Below are 21,882 nucleotides of genomic sequence, written 5' to 3' on the forward strand. Positions count from 1 at the left end.
TTGCATTTGTGAATACATCAGAAAAGGCTGGGGAGCATTTTAAAACACTTCTGTTCCAATAAAAGATGGAGGTTTTGAAAATGTATGTGAAGCTGGGACTGGACTATACTATGTTTCAGTGCAGAGGAATCGCACATTCTGTAAGCCTTGAAACAGCATCTGTCACAATGACAAAGCACTGAAACTACTGCTCTCTGAAACTGGGCAGTTGTAGACCTTGAGCTCATCACAGCATATATTTACTTTTGCTTCACTGGTTTATACGAGGAGGAGGAGAAGATCTACTGGAGGAGATTGTTCTACTGCTTTGTGCCACTAAGATAAGACACAGAAGTCAAGTTATTTTTTTCAGGAGATATTTCTGAGGAGATTAGTTATAAGGTAATTCATTTGATTGAGAAAGCTGAAAGTCGGAGGAATCAGACTCCTGACAACCATGCAAGATCTGACAGACCGCCAAAACTGTCACCATCAGATAAACCATACTTAACGCTTTCATCTCCACTCTTGCTTCAGATCTGAAAAATCCTCAGATGTTTCTGTCCATCCTTCCACTGTGAGAAGACAACTCAAAGTAAGGAGTCTGAAAGGATGTGTGGCTGTCAGGAAGCTGTTACTGAGAAAAGGAAAAAAACAAAAATGAATAAAATTTTGAAAATGTTCAAACAAAGCTGCTGGTGTTCTTAGAACAATAGACTGAACACCCCAGAGTCCAGACCTCAACATCATAGAATGTGTATGGGATTATTTGGATCATGAGAAATAGAAAATGCAACCAACCTGTAAGACTGAACTTTGGAGGTGTGGAAAAATATTCCTACAGGTTACTTTGAAAAACTGAGAGCAAGTCTTCCAAAAAGGTTGTGTGTGTGTTTGGGTGATAAATTGTGCACTAACAGATGGGCTAATATATAAAATGTAATATACATATTCTAATAGTTTGTCCCTTGCTATTTTTGCTGTTGAACTTAACATCCCCACAGGTGCACCACATCTGTTGCAGTGTACATCTCCATGCCCTCAGCACAGTTCAGCAATGTGATGACTCTTGTGGTTTTGCGCTCTCTCCCTGTCACTGTTGTCTTTGCTGTGACGCTCAGCAAAGCTTCCATCTGTTCTGGATTTCATGTCTGTGGTGGAGACGCAGGCCTGGGAAACTCTTGTCCCATCAGCCAGGCCACTCCTCGCAATGAGTCAGTGTGGAAACTGAGCCCACCTCCACACACTGCTGCTGCGGTGACTGCCACCTCGACTGTAGCATCTGCTAGCTTTTCTTCAGCTCCTGCTGCCTCACCCACCAAAGATCAGCAATCATGAAAAACAATTTCACTGTGAATTTTCATACTAAAGATTTTATGTAAGACTTAAGAATATTTTTGTTACAGGTGCCCAGTTTGAAAAAAGTGCTGTTCTTTACATTGTGTGAACACTTGAGGACAAACAGGCCAATAGAAATCTACTTTAAATAGCGTCTCATTACAATAACATACATTACTGTGCAAACATAGAGCCCAATTTTCTATTCTAGTCAAAACGCCCATTAAGTTCAAGTTATTCACCTTTTAGTGTCAGAAAAAAGCAGAATGCATATATTTACCAGAAAATTACACAGAAGCCTCAATTGTACATAATATCCATTTTTTCAGTATTTAATTAGTCCACTCTTTATCTTTGTGCACGCTACTGCCACTTTAAATCTTCCGTACTTCCACTCTTAAAACCAATGAGTTACAGCTGTTTACCCAACAAAAGCTGCTCCCAAATGAGTCACTGACATTATGTTCCCCTTCGAAGAGATAACATTCACACAAGCAGCTACCCAAACACAACTTAGTTGTCTTGAACATTTTTTCTCAAGTGCTCAAATGGCTAAAGGAGCTGTTTCTGAGGAGATTAGATATAAGATAATCTGTTGTATAAGGAAGGGGAAAGCTAAAGAAAAATAACAGAAACAAACAGGAGTTTCCAAAACTGGAGTTCAAAATATATTTAAAGGGTATAGAGAAAATTGGACTCATAACAGCCAAGCAAGACCTCCACCAAAACTGTCAACACCTGATAAACAGAAAAAAATTGCACCATAACAACAAAACGTGACATGTTTGTAAAACATGGAGTAAGATTTTATGGAATTATGAGTCTAAATTTGTTATTTGGATTATTATATGATTGTAAGAAGCAGAAAATGCAACCAGCCTCTAGGACTGAACTTTGGCAGTGTGGAAAAATATCCCTGCTGATTTCCTTGAAAAACTGAAAGCACTAATTACTGAAAAATATTTTTTTGTGTAATTATTTGTTCCATGTTTGCTTTCTGCTTTTTTCTTATGCAGTTTAATTAATAACTTGTACTTAATAACTGTTTTCTCTGGAAGTTATATAAATATAGGGCAGGCCTCTGACTTTTGCACGCTTTTTTCTTTACCATTTCAGAGATATAAAATTTTGACCGTGCACAGTATGTTGAATAAATGGCATGTGCATGTCAAACTCTTTCTACCACAAATTTCCTGAGACACCAGGTGTCAAGCTCGCTACACACACATATTTGGCAGTGACAATGCTGCAGAAATTGTGCAAAAGCATGCAGGATGTGCTGAACACTGTATAGTGATGAAAACTGGTCCAGTGTTTCTGAAGACTAGAATCATGCTGTGGCCTTTTATTTATCATTGAATTTTATCTGAATATCAGCATTTCTAGCAGGCTAATGAGTTTCTTTGTGTGTGGTTCAAATGGTTTGTAGTCTATGTTCTCGAGCTAGTCAGGGTTACAAGGACTGTGTTTTCAGTGTGGATAAGTGTTCTGACAGTGGCTATTGAGTTTTGCCCTTTAAAATCATTGCAGTCTAAAGGAATCACTGTTTATGATGAGTCATCATGAGTCGGCGCAATTATACAGGGATAGAAGACTGTTCACATAGTGCAGCTAAACACAGTGAAAAGGATCAGCAGCAGCCGATGTAAGTGTACAAGTCTGTGTAATGGTCAGTGAACAGGATAAGCAGTTAAAGTAATAACTGTTTGCACTTTAAAACCTGTGTGGGGAGTATTCTGCTATAAGCACAAAATATTGCTCAGAGTATGTAGAAGAATGCTTATAGACTTTAATGCCGGAGAAGTGTAATCTGAGAACAGTTACTAAGATGACATACTTCTGTAGACCTACATAAACAACAGATAATGTAGTCAAGCAATGCATTAATAGAAAAGTGTTTGCTCTTAGCATTGTGTGACTATAGTATCTGTTATCACGGAAAACTGAATATTCCATGTTTCTTTGAGATACATCAGTTTGATGTACAGACCCACAGCTCATATATGGCAAAAGAGCCAGTCACCAATGTAAAATAATGTAATTAAACACACACAACAAGGAATCAATATTCGAAAATCCATATAATCATAATTGGGCAAAAAAGAATGTATTATGCATGGCGCAGTGGGTAGCACTGTCACCTTGCAGTAAAAAGGGCCTGTGTTTGATTATCTGGTCGGGTGACCAGGGTGCTTTTGGTGTGGAGTTTCCATGTTCTCCCTGTATCAGCTTGGGTTTCCTCCCACAGTCCAAAGACTGTCATGATCTGGCGACATGTCCAGAGTGTTTCCTGCCTTCTGCCCAATGACTGCTGGGATAGGCTCCAGTAACTTAGGAGGATAAGCAGCTTAGATTTTGTGTGTGAGTGAAAGTATTATCATTTGAAAATACTCAGGAAAGTACAAATCCATCAAAATGTACTGTAACAGAGTATCTGTAACTAGCCACTACCTACCTGTGTATTTACACATTTATCTGTCTATTTACAAAGTCCTTATAAGAAAGTCTGTCCACTCGGCAGCCATCTCAGCAATGCTCATACCAGGCTCCTATCTCTTTGAACAGGGGAAGACCTAAAAACTCGAAATTGAAGGCCAAAGTACAATTTCAAACAATATATGAAATCACTGGTGAGATCTGACAAACATCTCATAAATAGTGTGCAGTGTTTGGCTCAAATAATGCACAGAATTTTATTTTTTCACAATTGAGGGGGCTTTTCCCGTTCTGTCTTTACCAGCAGGCCAATTGGTTCATTTTGTAGAAGGGTGGGACTTTCCCCATAAATAGACACCATATTGAACATCAAGGCTTTCTCCTTCTTTTTCCAACCAGTGACCTGTCACTTCCTTTATAACATCCCTGCTATTTAGTCTAAAGCAGTTTAGTCCCACCCATACATGTTGAATGAATGCATGCACGGTCTAGATGTCAGCGTTAACATGTGGACCTGAAATTATGAGTGGCTTACATCCTACCACTTTGTCCAACAGACTAATACCAGGTGCAGTGTCCTTAAACAGTTTTAGAAAGAATTCACATTCTACCTGAAAGCCCTTGAAATGTAGTTCTGCAAGGGAATGCAAAAGGAGAGTGGCTATGGCTATATGAAATGTAGATATAATACAATTATTTATTGAATCAAAAATATTTCATTATCTGACTATTGACCAATTTCTTGCTTAGACAGCAGTGACATTTACTATTAGAGACAGGCCTTCAGTTTAGGCCTTAACTGACCAAAAACTTGATAATGCTAATGTCTGCTAGTGCTCTTATGGGATTCTATCAGTGTGCTAGTGCTAAGCTAATATTGATTCACATTTACATTTTTTGGCTATTCTAGATGTTTTACCTGAAGTTTTTTAGCAGAAATATTAACATATATGTTTACCTTGTGTGTTATCTTACAGTTTTACAGTAACCCTCTCAGTAAAGACCCAGGCTGATGCTTTTATTCATTTTTAACATCACTTTTACTCACAGTCAGTAACAGATCTAGGACTTCCAGAAGGCCTGAAGTGATGTTTTTTTCTCAGAAAACTGCACACATTGGATCAGTTGATTCCACTGTCTGTTTATAATTATGTTAATGGTTAGGCCTTCAGTTCAGCTCCTGAGGTCCTAACAAATGATATTGCTTGCTTGGCCATATCTACCTAGATACCACAGGGGAAAACATTTCTCATGGCATCACTTTCTGTTGGGCATTTCAAGAATATAACCCCTTTGTTTTCATCCAAAACATTGCAATGAAATAAGTACTGCAACACTTTACAGAGTTTAAATACAACAAGCATGATGATTCTATAAAATGAATATGTTCTGCAGATGATGGCTAGAAAATAGGGAACAAGTTCAAAAAGTTAACATCTCAAAACTTTGCTGTATTTATAACAACAATATGGACAAAACAATCTCACACTGTAATTAAAGAGCAAAATAGTCTTGCCTGCCTGCAATGGCAATTAAAGGACTAAGCAAGAGAATTAAACAGAAGTTATGTAGTTTGAATTACTACAGTAGGCAAAACAACATAGAGATTTCAATGAAAAAGCTGTTTTGATGAATAGTCTTACTAATTATGGTCAATAAGGTCTTTCGGGACAACATTGAAAAGAGCTCTGTTCACTTAATGAGCCTTTTCTCTCATCACAGTTCCCAGAGGACATTCATAAATCAGATGTGTGCCCCTAAGAAAAACAATAATAATAACAACACTAATCCACAAGCACAAAAACAAAAAAATAAATCTCCCATCATTGGTCACCCTAATAGCAGAGTCATCCTAAACAATAGTCTATAGCATGTCTGCACCTTGAATTTTTAATAGCAGCCATTGATTTGGCTTTTTCTACTGTCCTCACTTGAAAGCCCTTGTACAAGTGTTCTTTTTCAAGGGAAAAAAAGTGAGTCTACTACAAAAAAGACAACGTTGAGTGCTGTGCCAAATAGTCTTTAACAGCATATAAATGTGCATGGATATTAAATAAATACATTTAAAAATCACATTTTCTTCCCATTACAAGTGCTCAAGATGTAACACCTCAGAAAATGAAGGCCCCATTTGTTCTGCTGAAGGCTTGAGTATGGAAAGTGGAGCTTGTCCTGAGTCTGCGTCTCTCTAGAGACACAGCTTATGGGACTTATTCCACACTCTCTTCATTCTCAGCTGTTCTCTTTTACTGCTCTTTTTTCCTGACGAATTATGTCTTGCAGTAAGAGGGAAGAGTCTCAAGTCTTTAGCAGTAAGGAGGGACTATCTTCCAAGCTGCGTTGTAAAAAGCAATTTAAGCGACAATGAAATATTTAAGAGTGCACATTTAGCCTTTCCCCAATAATAATTTGCTCCTCTTAATTTAGAGCAAATTTGGTTCTCAGGCTCCTTAACTACACAGTCTTAATTAATGCCAGTAAGATTAAAAAGGACCTGGTAAAAGGCGCCAGTTGTTATAGTAACTCATCATCTGAGATAAGCTTTAGAACAATTTGCTTTCATGAAATAGCAAATTTAAGCTGGCACAGTGTACAGAAGCACTACGCTGCAAATTTACTATGCAGATATGGATAAAGCGGGAGATGCTCTATTTTCAGTTAATCACAGCCATAAACAAACTGCACTTTATCGTGCTAGCGTATTTACATGTGGTCTTCTTATTGGATTGAAACCATTGCTGGTGCTCATCATATTCCTGTTGTTAGAGTCTCATGAACCTGTAGATCAGCTCTTTGCTTTTGGGTCAGAGGGAGCTTGGCATCTGGAGTGCATAGATGTGTAAAACGCTGCTTGGAAAAAAACAATAGATTAATACATGAATGTTCGAAATACAATTGACCTGCCTATGCACCACCCACAAATGTGCTCTATCCTATTAACTGCTGCAAGGTTGAAGAAGTGATACAGAATGTAGCAAAATATCATATCCAGTCTAATAAGAAATTGTAGTGCACAACTCAGCTTTTGACAAAATATGGAAATAGTTAACAACATAGTCCAGCTCAATAGAGCAGCATTTTAAACTGGAAATCTAAACTTCTATCTTACTTCATTAGGTTGATTGGGATTTTTGCCTACCTTAAGTAAAGCTTCTCCAGCCTCACAACAGTTGCTATGTAAGAACATGTAGGGCCACATTTGTGGGCGGAGCCTGGATAAGCCAAATGTCAAAAATATAGTACTTTGCAAAAGTCAGAGACCATCATAGAATGAATACATGCATGAATGAATGAATGAATTAATTAATGGTGGTCTCTGACGTTTGTACAATACTGTACCTAAATACCTATCTTAATGAAAATAGAAAGTCAACTATAACTAATATTCCAACATTTCAAACTATTTGTCCTCACCTGTCTCAGTGTCCCTGAGTGAGTGTAAAGTTTCACCAAGCCCCATGCAAGGACGAGGACTAAGGAAGACGTGCTTAAGAGCCATCCAAGAACATAGGCCCAGTCAGGATATACGTAAACACGGTTGTACCGGAGAGGCTGATGCCTCACCATGTAAAATATGAAAAATCCCTAAAGGCGAAGGAAAGGCTGAGTGAAAGAAAGGAACTGACCAGTGATGAAGATGATGATGAAAATGAGAAAGACAATGTTTAATTCTTTCCAAAACAGGCCAAACAGTGGGCATACACTGACCGGCCACTTCATTAAGTACCCCTGGATTTTTAAACACCGTGTCCACTCACTGGACGATGTTGGCTGGATATTTTTGGTTGGTGGACTATTCTCAGTGGCAGTGATGCTGAAGTATTTAAAAACTCCTGTAGCACTGCTGTGTCTGACCCACTCATACCTGCGCAACACACACTAACACACCACAACAGTATCAATGAAGTGCTGAGAATAATCCACCACCCAAAAAATATCTGCTCTGTGGTGGTCCTGTGGGGGTCCTGACCATTGAAGGACAGTGTTAAAAGGTGGCTAGCAAGGTATGCAAAGAAGCAGATGGACTACAATCTGTAACTGTAGAACTACAGTGCACCTATTTGGTAAGTGGAGCTGATAAAATAGACAAAGAATGCAGATACAAGGAGGTGCACTTAATGAAGTGACCAGTCAGTGTATTTTAGGAAAAAACGACTCACAAGACACATCAGTGGTGTGAAATACCGCCAGCAGAATCTAAAGTACAAACTCGGCCGCTCTCCACACATGTCCTCAATGACACTGTACATGTGATCAGCCCCTGAGGGCATTCAAAAATAGGGAAATTCACTGTGTTAAATACATTAACTGAAATGAAACTACTCTTTTGAAAATGAACACTAAGCACTTACCAAAGATCCAGCCAATTACTAGAGATTCAAACAGTCCCATGAAGAGTAAGCAAGCACCACTACACGCATAATAATCAATTAACTGGAAGATGTAGACTCCTCCCTGTGGAGAGAGGATAGAGAGAACAATGGAAAAAAGAAAGAGGTTTTAATAGAAGGCATTCTTAAATAGTACAACACTGCCAGGAGAATCAAAATGATCACTATTTATACATCATACATTACTGCTTTGTATTGTCACTGAAATTAGAGGATTTGCTAACAGCTGTCTGTAGCTAATTTGTGCATGCATTTATTGCTATGGTAGCACATTTTGAATCAGACAGTTGGTTATTACCTGAGTTGTCATAAGAATCTGAAAGCAGAATGACGCTGTGCAGAAGAATAAGAGGAACAGCTCCCTTCTGTTGGGCCTACGCAGCAATGTCGGGAACATGTCGCTTAGTGATGACATCACCACCTCAATTGACATAAACTGCAAAACAGAAGAAGCACTTTGTTCTTTACACACTCATGCAAAAGTGAACATATATGCTACTTTGTAGTTCTACAATTATAGACTCAAGTCCATCTGTTTCTCTGCATCTTTTGTTAGCCCCATTTTACCCTGTTCTTCAGTTGTCAGGACCCCCATGGACCCTCACAGAGCAGGTACTATTTGGGTGGTGAATCATTCTCAGCATTGCAGTAACACTGATGTGGTGGTGGTGTGTTAGTGTGTGTTGCGCTGGTCTGAGTGGATCAGACACAGCAGTGCTGCTGGAGCTTTTAAACACCTCAGTGACACTGCTGGACTGAGAATAGTCCACCAACCAAAAATGTCCAGCCAACAGTGTCCTGTGGGCAGCGTCATGTGACCACTGATGAAGGACTAGAGGATGACCAACACAAACTGTGCAGCAGCAGATGAGCTACTGTCTCTCACATTACATCTACAAGGTGGACTGACAAGGTAGGAGTGTCTAATAGAGTGGACAGTGAGTGGGAACAGTGTTTAAAAACTCCAGCAGCACTGCTGTGTCTGATCCACTCATACCAGCACAACACACACTAACACAGCCCACCACCACATCAGTGTTACTGCAGTGCTGAGAATGATCCACCACCCAAATAGTACCTGCTCTGTGAGGGTCCATGGGGGTCCTGACCACTGAAGAACAGGGTAAAAGGGGGCTAACACAGTATGCAGAGAAACAGATGGACTACAGTCTGTAATTGCAGAACTACAAAGTGCATATATATATATATATATATATATATATACAGAAAGATAGATAAATAGATAGATATAACACCTGCTGGTTTACCTGTGTGTCTAGGCCCAAGAAAACCAGCATGATAAAGAAACAGGCTGCCCACAACTGTGGTAGTGGCATCCTGGCAGCTGCCTGAGGATAGGCTATAAATGCAAGACCTGGACCTTTGGAGGGAAACAAACGAAGATTCTAAGGTGAACACAAGAGGAAGGCAAACAGCTAACATTTCTGCTAGAAGCCAAATTATATTGTAGCCATGTAACTGTAGCAACTGTCTTAAAGTCATCAACACACTGGAGTAATGGATTACTTATCAAAACAAAAAATATATCAAAAACATCAATACAAAATGCCAAAGGGAGTCCTCAAGGCCTGGGGTTGAATGGAGCTAAACAGCTGAAAACATAAAGTTAAAATAGTTTCTTACTCCAGGACTTTCTTTAATTTTAGAAAGTAAAATGATGTATTTCACTGGCACTACTGCTACTGAATGCTGATTGGTTGGCGAGCGGAGCTGCTCACGCTCACTGACATCATGAACGTACATGAGGCACTGTTAGAAAATTCTATAACTTGAGTTCAAAATCATTCAGAAATATAACAGCAGTGTTAAAATGTTTTATGCTGTTCTGTGTTCAGGTGATAAATGCATTTTTCTATATAAAATGTTTTAATATTTACAAACCATTGTTTTGCTCAAATGTTCCATATTAACCCATTTATTTTGGACTTGCTTGGAAGCATCTTCTAGTGTTAGACAAACCCACTAGACATTACAAAGTAGCAGTTCTCCTCACTATAAATTCTCTGGTATTTATTAGCCTATAGCTCAGTGGCTAGGCTAGCAGTCAAGATTGTTTGACTCCACAGGGCTTCCCAATGGATGTATAACATGTTTGCAAAATGCATGCTGGGTTTTGTAGTGAGAAACCATTAACAGACAAAAACATAAAACAATATATAATAAAAATAATACTGTTAGTTCTGTCAAACTGATGAGGCTGAGGGAAACAATGCTGTGCTACATAATAACTGCATAACATGATATATTCAACTCCAGTTTTAAGCCTAAATGTCCCTTTAAACACTTCAATTACACAGCAACAAACATACACCTCATCTGTGTGTCCTTTCACATGCATATAAAATAACTATCATTTGACATAAAGCACACACTAAACGGGCATATTTTGTTATGTGCCACAATTTCTCATTAGGTCGAGTGGGACTTTGGCCAACTTTCTGTAAAGCCTGTCCAATCTTGGAACAGAAACTATGAAAGTAACTATAAAACAATACAAGGATAAGTTGTACTTAAGACGTTTATGAAATATGCGTTGCATATGCATATTTGCATGTTTGTTAAAACTACCTGACTCAGCTACGTCTTCAACATCAGCACCAAGCTGCTGTGCCATAAAGCCAAGTACTGAAAACACCACAAATCCAGCTATGAAACTGGTACAGCTGTTCACCACACACAGCCAAATGCTCTGTCTGCAACAAAGCATAAATAACAGGAGCCTGTATACAACTGTGTTTCCTAAAAAGTTGGGACACTGTGCAAAATGTAAATAAAACAGAATGCAATGATGTGCAAATCATTTATGTTCTATTTTTAACTGAAAATAGTACAATGACAATATATCAAAAGTTACATGACCATTTTGAATTTGATGTTAGCAACACATTTCAAAAAAGGTTGAGACAGTGGCATGTTTACCACTGCATTGCATCACCTTTTCTTTTAACAACACTCTGTAAGTGTTAGGTGACTGATGAGACCAATTGCTGTAGTTTTGAACATGAAATATTTTCCCATACCTGCTTGCTATTAGAACTTCAGCTGTTTAACAGTTCAGGGTCTCCATTGTTGTATTTTTATCATGTTATCAGTGGTGACAAGTCTGGACTGCAGGCAGGCCAGTTTAGCACCCAGACTCTTTTAATATGGAGCCATGCTGTTCTAATACATGCAGAACGTGGTTTGTCTTACTGGAATAAGCAAGGCCTTCCCTGAAAGAAGACATTGTCTGGATGTCAGCATATGTTGCTCCAAAATCTGTATATATCATTCTCTATTAATGGTGCCGTCACAGATGTGCAAGTCACCCATGACGTGTGCACTAATGCACCCCCATACTATCACAGATGCTAGCTTTGGAAATGTGCACTGATAACAAGCTGGATGGTCCCTTATCTTCTTAGCCCAGAGGACGAGTGTTCATTACTTTCCACTTCACCTCAGTCCATCTTAAATGAGCCCAGAGAAGGCGGCGGTGTTTCTGAATCCTGTTTATATATGGTTTCTTCTTTACATGGCAGAGCTTTAACTTGCATTTGTGGATGCAGTGACGAACTGTGTTCATAGACAGTGGTTTTAGGAAATGTCCCTGTGTCCTTTCATTGATTTCCACTACAGAATTGTGTCTGTTTTTAATGCAGCCTGACTTTTTTGAAACATGTTATTACCATCAAATTCAGAATAGGCATACAACTCTTGATATGTTGTCTTTGTACTTATACTGTAACATTACACTTGAATTTCATATTGCTCTAAATTTTCACCTAGCTGGTGGCTCACCTGCAGCAGTTGTTTTTGTAAGGATTGTAACTTCCAAGAACTGTCAGACTACCTGCTCCCAAACTGTAGGAGAAGAAAATCTGCATCGCTGCCTCGATCCAAACCTGGGAGGCATCAAATATTCAAACAAAGAAGAGCACTGCATGTTTTAATGCAGTGTCAGACAAAGTCTAGCTCATCTCAATTAACTGGTAACATTAATTAGATGACAAAACATTTGACTATCTTTTATCAGTTAATGGCACTGCTTCATTTTAGCAGTTAACATGACAGCACCTGTGGGTCTGCGAGGCGTGAGGGCTGTGGGTACAGGTAATATTTCACACCATACATGGCTCCAGGTAAAGTCAGACTTCTTATCAGCAAAATTAGCATCATCACATATGGAAAGACAGCTGTAAAATAAACTGCCTAAGAAAGACATCAATAAAACAGACAGCAATTAGAGTTTGATTTTAAACCACTGAATTTAACAACATAACAACATAATCACATTTAACAACAATGTAAAAATAATTAATCAGTCATTGTTTGAAGGGTATTTTCGTGTGGTCCACTTCTGATGTTTGTGGGGAAAAGTATGGTTCTCCATGATGTAGGCTCTTTCAATTCTATAGGACCTTTAATACAAGCAATTGTTATTCAAAGTGCTTTACAGACTGACACTCAGTATGAAAAAGTAGTAGAAAGAAGTAAAAGAACTGTCAAAAAGGTAAGTCTTACGATTACATCAAAAATGACCACAGTCTACACAATTGGTAGAAATACAGTCAGACCACCCTTCATTTAATAAAATGTACAGTCAAAATGGCCTTTAAGCACAAGTTATTCATTTTTCAGCTTCATGATATGTATGTATATATATATATATATGTATATATATCATATATATATCAAACAGAAAATTGCCCAGAAGCCTCAAGATCATGTTTTCTAGTATTTAGTGTGTCCACTCTTTGCCTTTTTACAGCTTCCATTATTTCATTCTTTACAGGAGACTTGCTTTTTGTTTTTCAAGAAATCCAAAGGGATATTTTTCCACAGCTCCAAAGTTCAGTCTTAGAAGTTGTTTGCATTTCCAAGTAATCTCAAAGATGTTCAGTGATGTTGAGGTTGAGAAACTGGGTTTCCTTCTATTTATCCAAGATGAAAGCTTTAAGTACGTTTATCTGATGGTGGTGGTTTTGTTGGTCTACCAGGTTGTTAGGAGGCCCATTTTCACATCATTTTCTCAACTGTAGTCTTGAACACTCTCATTTTTCATTTACTTCCCTTTGACTTTCCCCTTCCTTATGCAAGATGATTATCTTTGCATTCTTCTGCAAAGAAATATCTCTTTAAAAATAATAACTCGTATTTAATAGCCATTTTAACTGGAAGTTAAATGAATGAAGTGCTGTCTCTGACTTTTGCTCAGTCCTGTAAATGACAGCCTGAAGTCTTTTCTGACCTTTCCAGTTGACTTGACACCTTTCCAGATGCAGAAGTAACATATGATCCAAGTAGCAAGTAAACAGAGGAGAATCTCCCAGTTCACATTGCCCAATACCTCAATTCCTGTAGAGATGGCCAGCACACGGCGCCTGATGGTCAGAGGCGGAAAAGTTATGAGACATATGACCGAGCACGATCAATAGCTACTTTATTGGCTGGAATAGCAATTACATACTCCCAGAATTCAGTGACAGCAGAAGCAGTGAAATTCAGTTGAGTCTTGTTGACGGCCCAATTGATCTTGTTTGATGTGAGCTCGACACAGTTCACTAATGGGCAAAGAGAGGAACAGAAAAGAAGACGAGGCACAAAGTCCATCATCATTACACATTAATGGCTGGTGCTAAGATTCCATCTGAATGATAAGGGGCAACCTCAAAAACACCTGATTGACTGCCCTTCAGCTATCAGCTGTGAGCTACATTAGGTTTGTTCAGAAGATGACTCTCATTAGATGTGCTTAATTTCCTTGATAAAAATTCCATTAATATATTTCTAATCTGGAAAAGGAACCAGAGGAAGTCTATTTGCATGCATCAACCATATATTGTACCTGTGTTCCAGAGATTACCACAGGTATTCCACTGTATCTCCACACTCAGAGAGGAGATGAGGTAGAATAGAGCCCAGGCTAGAATGATATTGTAGCAAATGCAGTTATACAGCGCAATCAAACAGCCCGCGTGACCAATACCTGCCAAGAAGATTGAAAGAATGTAAACTCACAGTCAAATACAAAATGTTTCTAAGTAAATTCAGAATCACTACATTGAAATTAGATTATTTCTGTTACAAATAACATCACAGTTTAACAACAACTGTGCTAAAGTTGTATAGCTACATGTCTGTAAATGGAAACTGAGCTGTTAAAACAGTCTGTTTTAATTCCTTTTGTAATGTCATTAAAACCCACACGTTTATATACAGTAGCCTCTTCAGCCTGTAGTAGTTTTACCCTGTCTTTCACAACGAAAGTTATGCTGTGTTTACTAGTGTTGTAGTACTCAGGTCTCAGTCTTAAAACCATACGTTGCCATTCCTGGACTTGTCTCGGTCACAACATCAGTGTGAATCGGTCTTGTCTTAGTCTCGACATTATTGTAACTCGGTTTTGTCTCGGTCCCAACATCACTGTGGCTTGGTCTTTTCTTGGTCCTGACATCTTTGTCACTCAGTCTTGTCTCGGTCTCAAACTCAATGTGACTCTGTTTTGTCTTGGTCGCAACATCATTGTAACTCAGTCTTGTTTCGGTCTCGACATCATTGTGACTCGGTCTTGTCTCGGTCTCAACATCATTGTGACTCGGTCTTGTCTCAATCCTGACATCATTGTGACTTGGTCTTGTTTTGGTCTCGACATCATTGTGACTTGGTCTTGTCTCAGTTCCAACATCACTGTGACTCGGTTTTGTCTCAATCCTGACATCATTGTGCCTCGGTTTTGTCTCGGTCTTGACATCACTGTGTCTCGGTTTTGTCTCGATCCTGACATCATTGTGGCTCTGTCTTTTCTGGGTCCTGATGTCTTTGTCACTCAATCTTGTCTCAGTCTCGACATCATTGTGACTCGGTTTTGTCTCGGTCGCAACATCATTGTAACTCAGTCTTGTCTCGGTCTCGCGTCATTGTGACTCGGCCTTGCCTTGGTCTCGACGTCATTGTGACTCGGTCTTGTCTCAATCTTGACATCATTGTGACTCGGTCTTGTATCGGTCCTGATGTCATTGTGACTGGGTCTTGTCTCAGTCTCAACGCCATTGTAACTCTGTTTTGTCATGGTCTTGTCATCACCTGTTTTGTCCATTCCTCCTGCTAATTTTCTCTCCTTGATTCCCTCGCATTTTTCTGGGGTAGGAGAGTACAGTATGAAGAGCCCTATTGTAGGAGCAGTAGCGAAAGTTTTTGGACACAGCCTTGGACTCGCCTTTAGTGATCTTGACTACAACACTAGTGTTCTCATTATGATGCTAGGCGGATGACAGCAAACCTCTATGGTGGCTGAGAAGCTCCAACAAACTGCAAATACAAAAATGAGCTGCAAACGTAGAAAACTCTTTAATCAAAACGACAACATATGCACTTAATTTTACAAACGCTCTGCAAAATAATAAAACATGCTGCGAATCCATAGACAATCCTGCGAACTCACAAAATACTTTCATTAAAATTATGTCACCAGGAAAGTGGCAGAGTCAGTCACAACACAGTGGAAATGTTTCCAGAGGAAACTCAAAAAGGATGGAGCAATTCAGATTCTTTGAAGCAAAAACATTAACTATTATTTGAACAGATGTCTAACATCACAAGATTGTGATGGCAATTAGCTGTAGAGTTTAAAATTTTTATGACTGATAACTACTGTTTCTGATGTTGCATGTGTTCTCTGAGTTTGCAGTACATTTGTGAAATGTAGTTCAAGTCTAGTCATGTTGATCAGTGTTTCTGAATTTGCAGCATGTTTATGAGTTCGCCATATCTTTCAGTAGAACAGTTATGGAAATTTCTGCCACTGCCAGTAGCGGAGTGTTCTGTTGAGTTCAATTTTCCTAACTTTTGCTGTCTTCCTCAGTGGTGAAATAAATTAGATGTTGATTTCTTTTCTTGGAAACATGAGCACTGAACACTCGTAGTTGAACATCAGGTATACTCACTCATGCATAATGAAAACCCAAACTTAAACTAAATGCACCATCAAAAAAATTAGTGTTTGAAATACTTTTAGGATAAAACAATGCCTAACACCATCACGATGCACAGGGGCAGGACTACCACAGCTTTTCCAGTAATGCAATCTCTGTGGCAGTGTACATAAACCTACACTCTTAAAAAGATGGTTCTTTGAGGGATCTTTTGAATGCTTAAAATGTTCTTTGCATGGTGAAATTGTTCTTTAGATTGATGGAGAATGTGTTGTATATGGATTTATATAAAACCTTCTTGTAGGTTCCATGTAGCACCAAAAAGCGTTATTCTATTGTTGCGATCTCAAGCTTGTAACCATGTCCCATATAGAACAATTTTATTTACTGAAGAATCCTTTTTAAGCATGTACACAAACATCATAGATGATCATCTGGGGAAAAAGTGAGTAAATATAATGGTTTGGTCACCCTCAGCCAGTGGACAGACTCTTCTCCAGCATGTTGCCACACTCTCCTTTGTGTACTGTCCAATACATGTGTCCAGGACAAAGAGTGGAACACCACAAGTTACAGCAAACAGCAAGTAAGGCACCAAGAAAGCACCTATGAAGTCATATGATTAAGACATGCTTTAGTGGAACAGTTCAGTAAAAAATCTAATTTACATGATTTGCCTCTAACCTCGAGTTTCATTTACATTTACATTTACATTACACACCACTGCCTCCCATGCTGTGGACTAGGGTTCAATCCACTGCCCTGGGCAGTCACGCTACCTTATACCAATAAGAGTCCTTGGGCAATACTCCTAACAATACCTTCTCCTACCAATGTAAAAAAAATGTAAATACATATAAATGTAAACCTCAAATGCAGCCAAGCAGCCAAGAGACGTTCTGACTTGAAGTCAGTAGTCACCCCACCTATTTTCCTGAATAGGCAAAACTTCTTTCAACCCACCTCTTAGGAACAAATATTACAGAAAGTGAGCACAATAGAGGAGCATAAAAAGTAAATTAAAGAAGCAAAACTTAGATACTAGACACATCTTGCCTGATTGATTGCATTTGAGATTTGAAGCAAATTGTGTTAATTAGATTTTTGCCTTTAGCATGTTGTAAGCATTTAGTATTTGCTAAGTTTCAAGAAATTTTGCTTAGTTTTCAAGAAATACATTTTTACATACTTAAAAGGTGCCATACACACACACATACACACACACACACACACACACAAACACACACACACACACACACACATATATATATATATATATATATATATATATATATATATATATATCGCTGCTGTCATTAGAAAACCTCGTATCTCCATTTTAGTCATTTTTCAGTCTTTGGCATACTTTGAAAATGCCTGTTACCCTTTACATTGTGTGTAAATTTCATGATGAATGGACCAAAAAAACAGCCTAAAATGACTTGGCAAAAAGTCTGGTTCCATTGACTTGCATTAAAAGTATAGTAGGTTTTTTTTTTCTTTTTCTGTAAAGTTACGATTTTAGAGTTTTTTTCTGACAACAGCGATATATATGTATATATATATATATATATATATATATATAATATATATATATATATACATATATATATATACACATATAAATACATACTCACACATCACATACTGTGTTGCACTAAACCAAGTCAAACAGGACTAATTTTGCTCTCTTCATAATGATCCCTCAGTTTCTTACCTCCTCCATTCTTGTAGCACAGGTATGGGAATCTCCATACATTACCCAGACCGACGATATTTCCTGCCATGGCCAACAGAAACTCCACTTTATTCTTCCATTGACCTCTTTCACCCATCTGTTCAGCAGCAGGTGTCCTTCTCTCAGCTTCCCCCATCTTCTGCTCTGTTGTTATCACAGCTGTCTCAGCCCAAAAAGCTCAAGCTTTTACATGAGCCTGCCCTGGGGCAAAACGCTAGTGCCTCATAAAGTGACATGCCAAATGTTGATTAGGCAATTGTTGATGTTACCTGTCCTTTGGAATTGCCTGCCAGGATACATTCAAATATTAAAGATTAAGCTAAAAGGCAAACAGAGAAGTGCCTTAGGGATGTTATAATCTGACATGGTGAACCATTTGAATTTGTTTTACATATAAACTTCATGGTTGATGTCTTTCCGTCATATGTGGTGAGTTTGGACAACGTTCTTCTCATGCTTCGCTTAGGTTTATGCCAGTTCTAAATTAATAGAAAAGGTACATGCACACACACACACACACACACAGACACACAAAACTCCTTGTCTGTGAAAACTGACATTCCAGTTTGCAAAAGATCTTCTTAAAGTCGTTTTTTCATGTACACTGCTATAAATAAATGTTCATGAATAGTTCTTGGCTTGGATGTACAGTTCTGTGAAAAGTATATGAATGGGACAGAACCTTCAAGATATGTATAGAGGTTCTTTAAACCTTAAAAAAAGGTTGTACACTCACATCTCATTTACAAAAATGTTTTTAAAGAGCCTGGGGCCGACTCACGAAAGTGTCTTACAACCCCCCCCCCCCAAAAAAAAAAGTACGCAACTGTCTCTTGGGCAGTACCTTTAGTCAGGGAACATAACTGTACCAAAATCCAGAGAGTTGTATTGATTCCACACACCCCGTCTCGTTTCCAGGCTTTTTATTTTATTGTTCTGTTTTAAAACATTATGAACGTTATGAAAACTTACAAATATGTAGTTTCACCTGGAAAAACCTATTTAAGGTACTTAAATTGGACCTTAAAACCACTGTTGTACCTTTGAGGTACATTTACATTGTTTGTACCTTGATGAATAAAAAATGTACCAGAATCTTGATTTCTCACAGTGTAGGAAAGAAAATCTTCTGAAATGTGTGCTTTTTCTTAACTTCATTCTTAAGGAAAGAGAAATTGTTATTCTTCAAATAAATTCTCAAGAATTATCTATTTTCTTAAGAGTAATTCTAAGCACAGGTGATATTCTTGGAAGTATTTTGTTCTTAAATGTTTTCTCAACCTTACGACAGCCTCACACTCGTCTTAGGCCATAAGAGTTGACAAGGTCAGTGTCTAAACTTATCACGGGCACTGTCTCTGCTCCTCCTGCCCATCCTCATCCATCACCCCACAATTATTAGATTTTCCAAGGAGGATTTTTTTCCTGTTGGTTATTTCTTCCACCATCACTTCTAGTTCTTCTTTGCTATTTTTTAATGCTTGGTTTGATGTTTTCCTCTGTTTTGCTCCTCTGAGTGGAATTAACTAAATAACAGAAATAACAGTTAATACTAAATCAAAATGTATCTTGCATCATTTATGATACATGGTAAAATGCAGCATAGCCTACATAAGAAAACAAATTAAGAAAATAATTAAGATGATCTTAATCTTAATTATCTTTATTTTTTTATTTAATGATTTCTTCTTTAAAATGTACTGTTTTATTCATGTTTTAATCATGTGAGACCCATTTTCAATGTTTACCAAAAACCAAAAATAATGCGATTTATCATTATTTCTAAGGAATCAGATTCCTTAGTCTTTGCTCATTTTCTGTGAAGAACATATAAAACAACATATTTTCAATGCCTTCCCACTGTACACCCCCTACACAATAAAAATTACACATGTGGTGTTGGGGTGAACCTGCGGGGAATAAAAGTGTGGAGGTGCTGTGTCTCTTCACTCTGTTCTTCTCCTACATGGCCTGCTGTCAGTGTATGCTTGTCTCTGTGTTTGTATATGTGTGCGTGTGTGTGAGGGTGGACAACATGGGGAGGCTGCTGACTGGCTACAGCTGCTAAAGGAGAACGCTATGCTGGTCACTTTCCTTAAGAGAATTTTTGAGAATTCTTAAATTTTTTTGAGAATTGCATTTAAAAACATTCTTATGAACAAGTTTTTTTTAAGAAAGCTTTCATAAATCTGGCCCCTGGTTCTTCTATGGCATTGCTGCAAGGAACCCTTTATTTTTAAGAATGCATTTCTATCTAATCATTTTCTATCTAGACTGCATGAATAGAGCACCAGGTTTCTCTTTTATGCTCCAATCACAATTGAAACTTAAAAATAAAGCATTATTTTAATACTAATGCAGCGGCCTGCTTGGCTAAGGCCATGATTTTAAGATTAGAATACAAATTGTTTGACAGGAATTATTTTAGTGTGGCTTTTAATTTTTTCAACTGTTAATGTCGAGAGCTGCAGAGCTGGAAGTAAACTAAAGTGAAAAATAAATTCAAGGTGACTTATCAGGCCAGCCACTGCATCAGGCATTGCTTGGCATTCCTGCCTCGGCGAGAGAAGGGAAACAGTTTGCTTTCTTCCGAAATTGCTTGCAATTATTCATTCTGCAGGGAGAGACGCTGACGGACTTGGAGGAAAGGATCTATGTGTTGGTGCATGCGTGCGCTCTCAGCAGTGCAGATGGTGGGAATATTAATGGCGGGGTGGTGGGGTGCTTGGTGAAAGCGTGCAACATGGGTACAGCCTTCGAGCACGCTCTTTATTGACCCATTTGGATCTCTAGTTGCCTCTGTCTGGCTGGAGACAGAGAGAGGGAGGAAAGAGGGAGGGACAGAGGGGGCAGAGATAGAGAGAGAAAGAAAGGGAAAGACATATAGAGGGAGAAAGAGGGAGGAAAGAGAAAGCAAAAGAGAGAGGAAGAAGAAGAGAGAGATAGATAGACCGAAAGAAAAAAGAGAGAAATAAGCGGGCGAGGGACAGCGAGAAGACAAGAGAGCAAAGAAGAAAGAGTGAGGCAAAAGAAAGGTAGGTAAGGAGACAGAGGGGAGGGAGGTTTGGAAAGAGGGAGAGAAGGACAGAGGAGAGAGGGAAGGAGACAGAGGGGAGAGGAAGGGAAAGACAGAGAGAAGGACAAAGCAAAGAAGAAGGAGTGAGACAAAAGAATAGAGAGAGAAAGGGACAGAGGGAAGGAGACAGGGGGAGAGGAAGGGAGAGAAAGGAGAAGAGAAAGAGATATAAAGGAAGATAAGAAAAAAAGGAAAGATGAAGAGTGGAGAAGAGAAAGAGAGAGAAAGGGAGGTAGAGAGAAAGATGGAGATAGAAGGAGAGAGTGGAGAAGAGAGTGATGAACAAGAAAAGAATGAAAAAGAAGGAAAGGAGGGAAGGATGGAGAGAGTGAGGAGGGAGAAAAGGAGAAAGAAGGGAGAGGTAGAGAGAGAAGAGAAAGAAGGAGGAGAGAGGAAGGGAAAGAGGGCAATAAATGAGGAGAGGGATAGAGAAAAAGAGCTAAATCAAAAAAGGAGAGAGAGAAAGAAGACAAGGAGAGAGAAACAGAGGCAGCAATGAAGAGCGAGAGACAAGAATAGAGAAAGATAGGGAGAGAGCAAGGGGAGAGAAAGAGGGAGGGAGGAATAGAGAGAGAGAATGGCTCGGGGGCTGAACCCTCAGTGAGGATACTGTGAGGAGAGGAAGTGAATAGTCTGTTCAGTTCAGTATGAGGACAACTCTCCGTCTCTGATGGATTTCTGAAGGCGGTCCAGTTTTTAAAATTTGCATTTGTCCTTGAGAATCTGGTTTTCAACACGATTTCACCTTGAGCGGTCCAGACTCATCGTTAGTCTTTGGACATTGCAGCACATGCTGACGTGGCTTTCTTGTAGGTCAATGAAGTGCGTTTGAGGAGCTTATTTCAGAGAAATGTTCTGCAGTGTGATTGTACTTGTTCTCTTTACACTCTCAGAAAGTAAAGGTGAGGAAAAGGGGTGTTTGGAGTGAAGCAACTTGTTCAGTAGATGCTACTTTAAAGAATAAAATGAGATGTTTGAGGGATCCAAACC

General features: G+C 38.7%; 1 protein-coding gene across 4 annotated transcripts; it reads right to left on the reverse strand.

The window, feature by feature from the left end:
- Window positions 1-5,464: 5,464 nt before the first annotated feature.
- Window positions 5,465-17,960, reverse strand: LOC118820278 (sodium- and chloride-dependent GABA transporter 3-like). Of its 4 annotated transcripts, XM_036588561.1 has the most exons (15): window positions 17,796-17,960; window positions 16,550-16,684; window positions 13,993-14,133; window positions 13,615-13,708; window positions 13,396-13,528; window positions 12,222-12,356; window positions 11,946-12,049; window positions 10,734-10,858; window positions 9,413-9,525; window positions 8,443-8,580; window positions 8,106-8,208; window positions 7,914-8,014; window positions 7,168-7,338; window positions 6,893-6,965; window positions 6,492-6,600 (listed from the first exon to the last, which is right to left on the reverse strand). In XM_036588561.1, the coding sequence occupies exons 1-14, from the start codon at window positions 17,950-17,952 to the stop codon at window positions 6,927-6,929; spliced, it is 1,689 nt and encodes a 562-aa protein (XP_036444454.1). In that variant the 5' UTR covers window positions 17,953-17,960; the 3' UTR covers window positions 6,492-6,600; window positions 6,893-6,926. The 4 variants fall into 4 exon arrangements, with proteins under 4 accessions (XP_036444453.1, XP_036444456.1, XP_036444455.1 ...); XM_036588560.1 differs by lacking the exon at window positions 6,893-6,965 and having other exon boundaries at window positions 5,465-6,600; XM_036588563.1 differs by lacking the exon at window positions 6,893-6,965 and having other exon boundaries at window positions 5,465-6,600; window positions 16,550-16,604; window positions 17,796-17,894.
- Window positions 17,961-21,882: the final 3,922 nt, after the last annotated feature.

Source organism: Colossoma macropomum, unplaced genomic scaffold (genome assembly GCF_904425465.1).
Source record: "Colossoma macropomum unplaced genomic scaffold, Colossoma_macropomum, whole genome shotgun sequence".
NCBI classification, from domain to species: domain Eukaryota; kingdom Metazoa; phylum Chordata; class Actinopteri; order Characiformes; family Serrasalmidae; genus Colossoma; species Colossoma macropomum.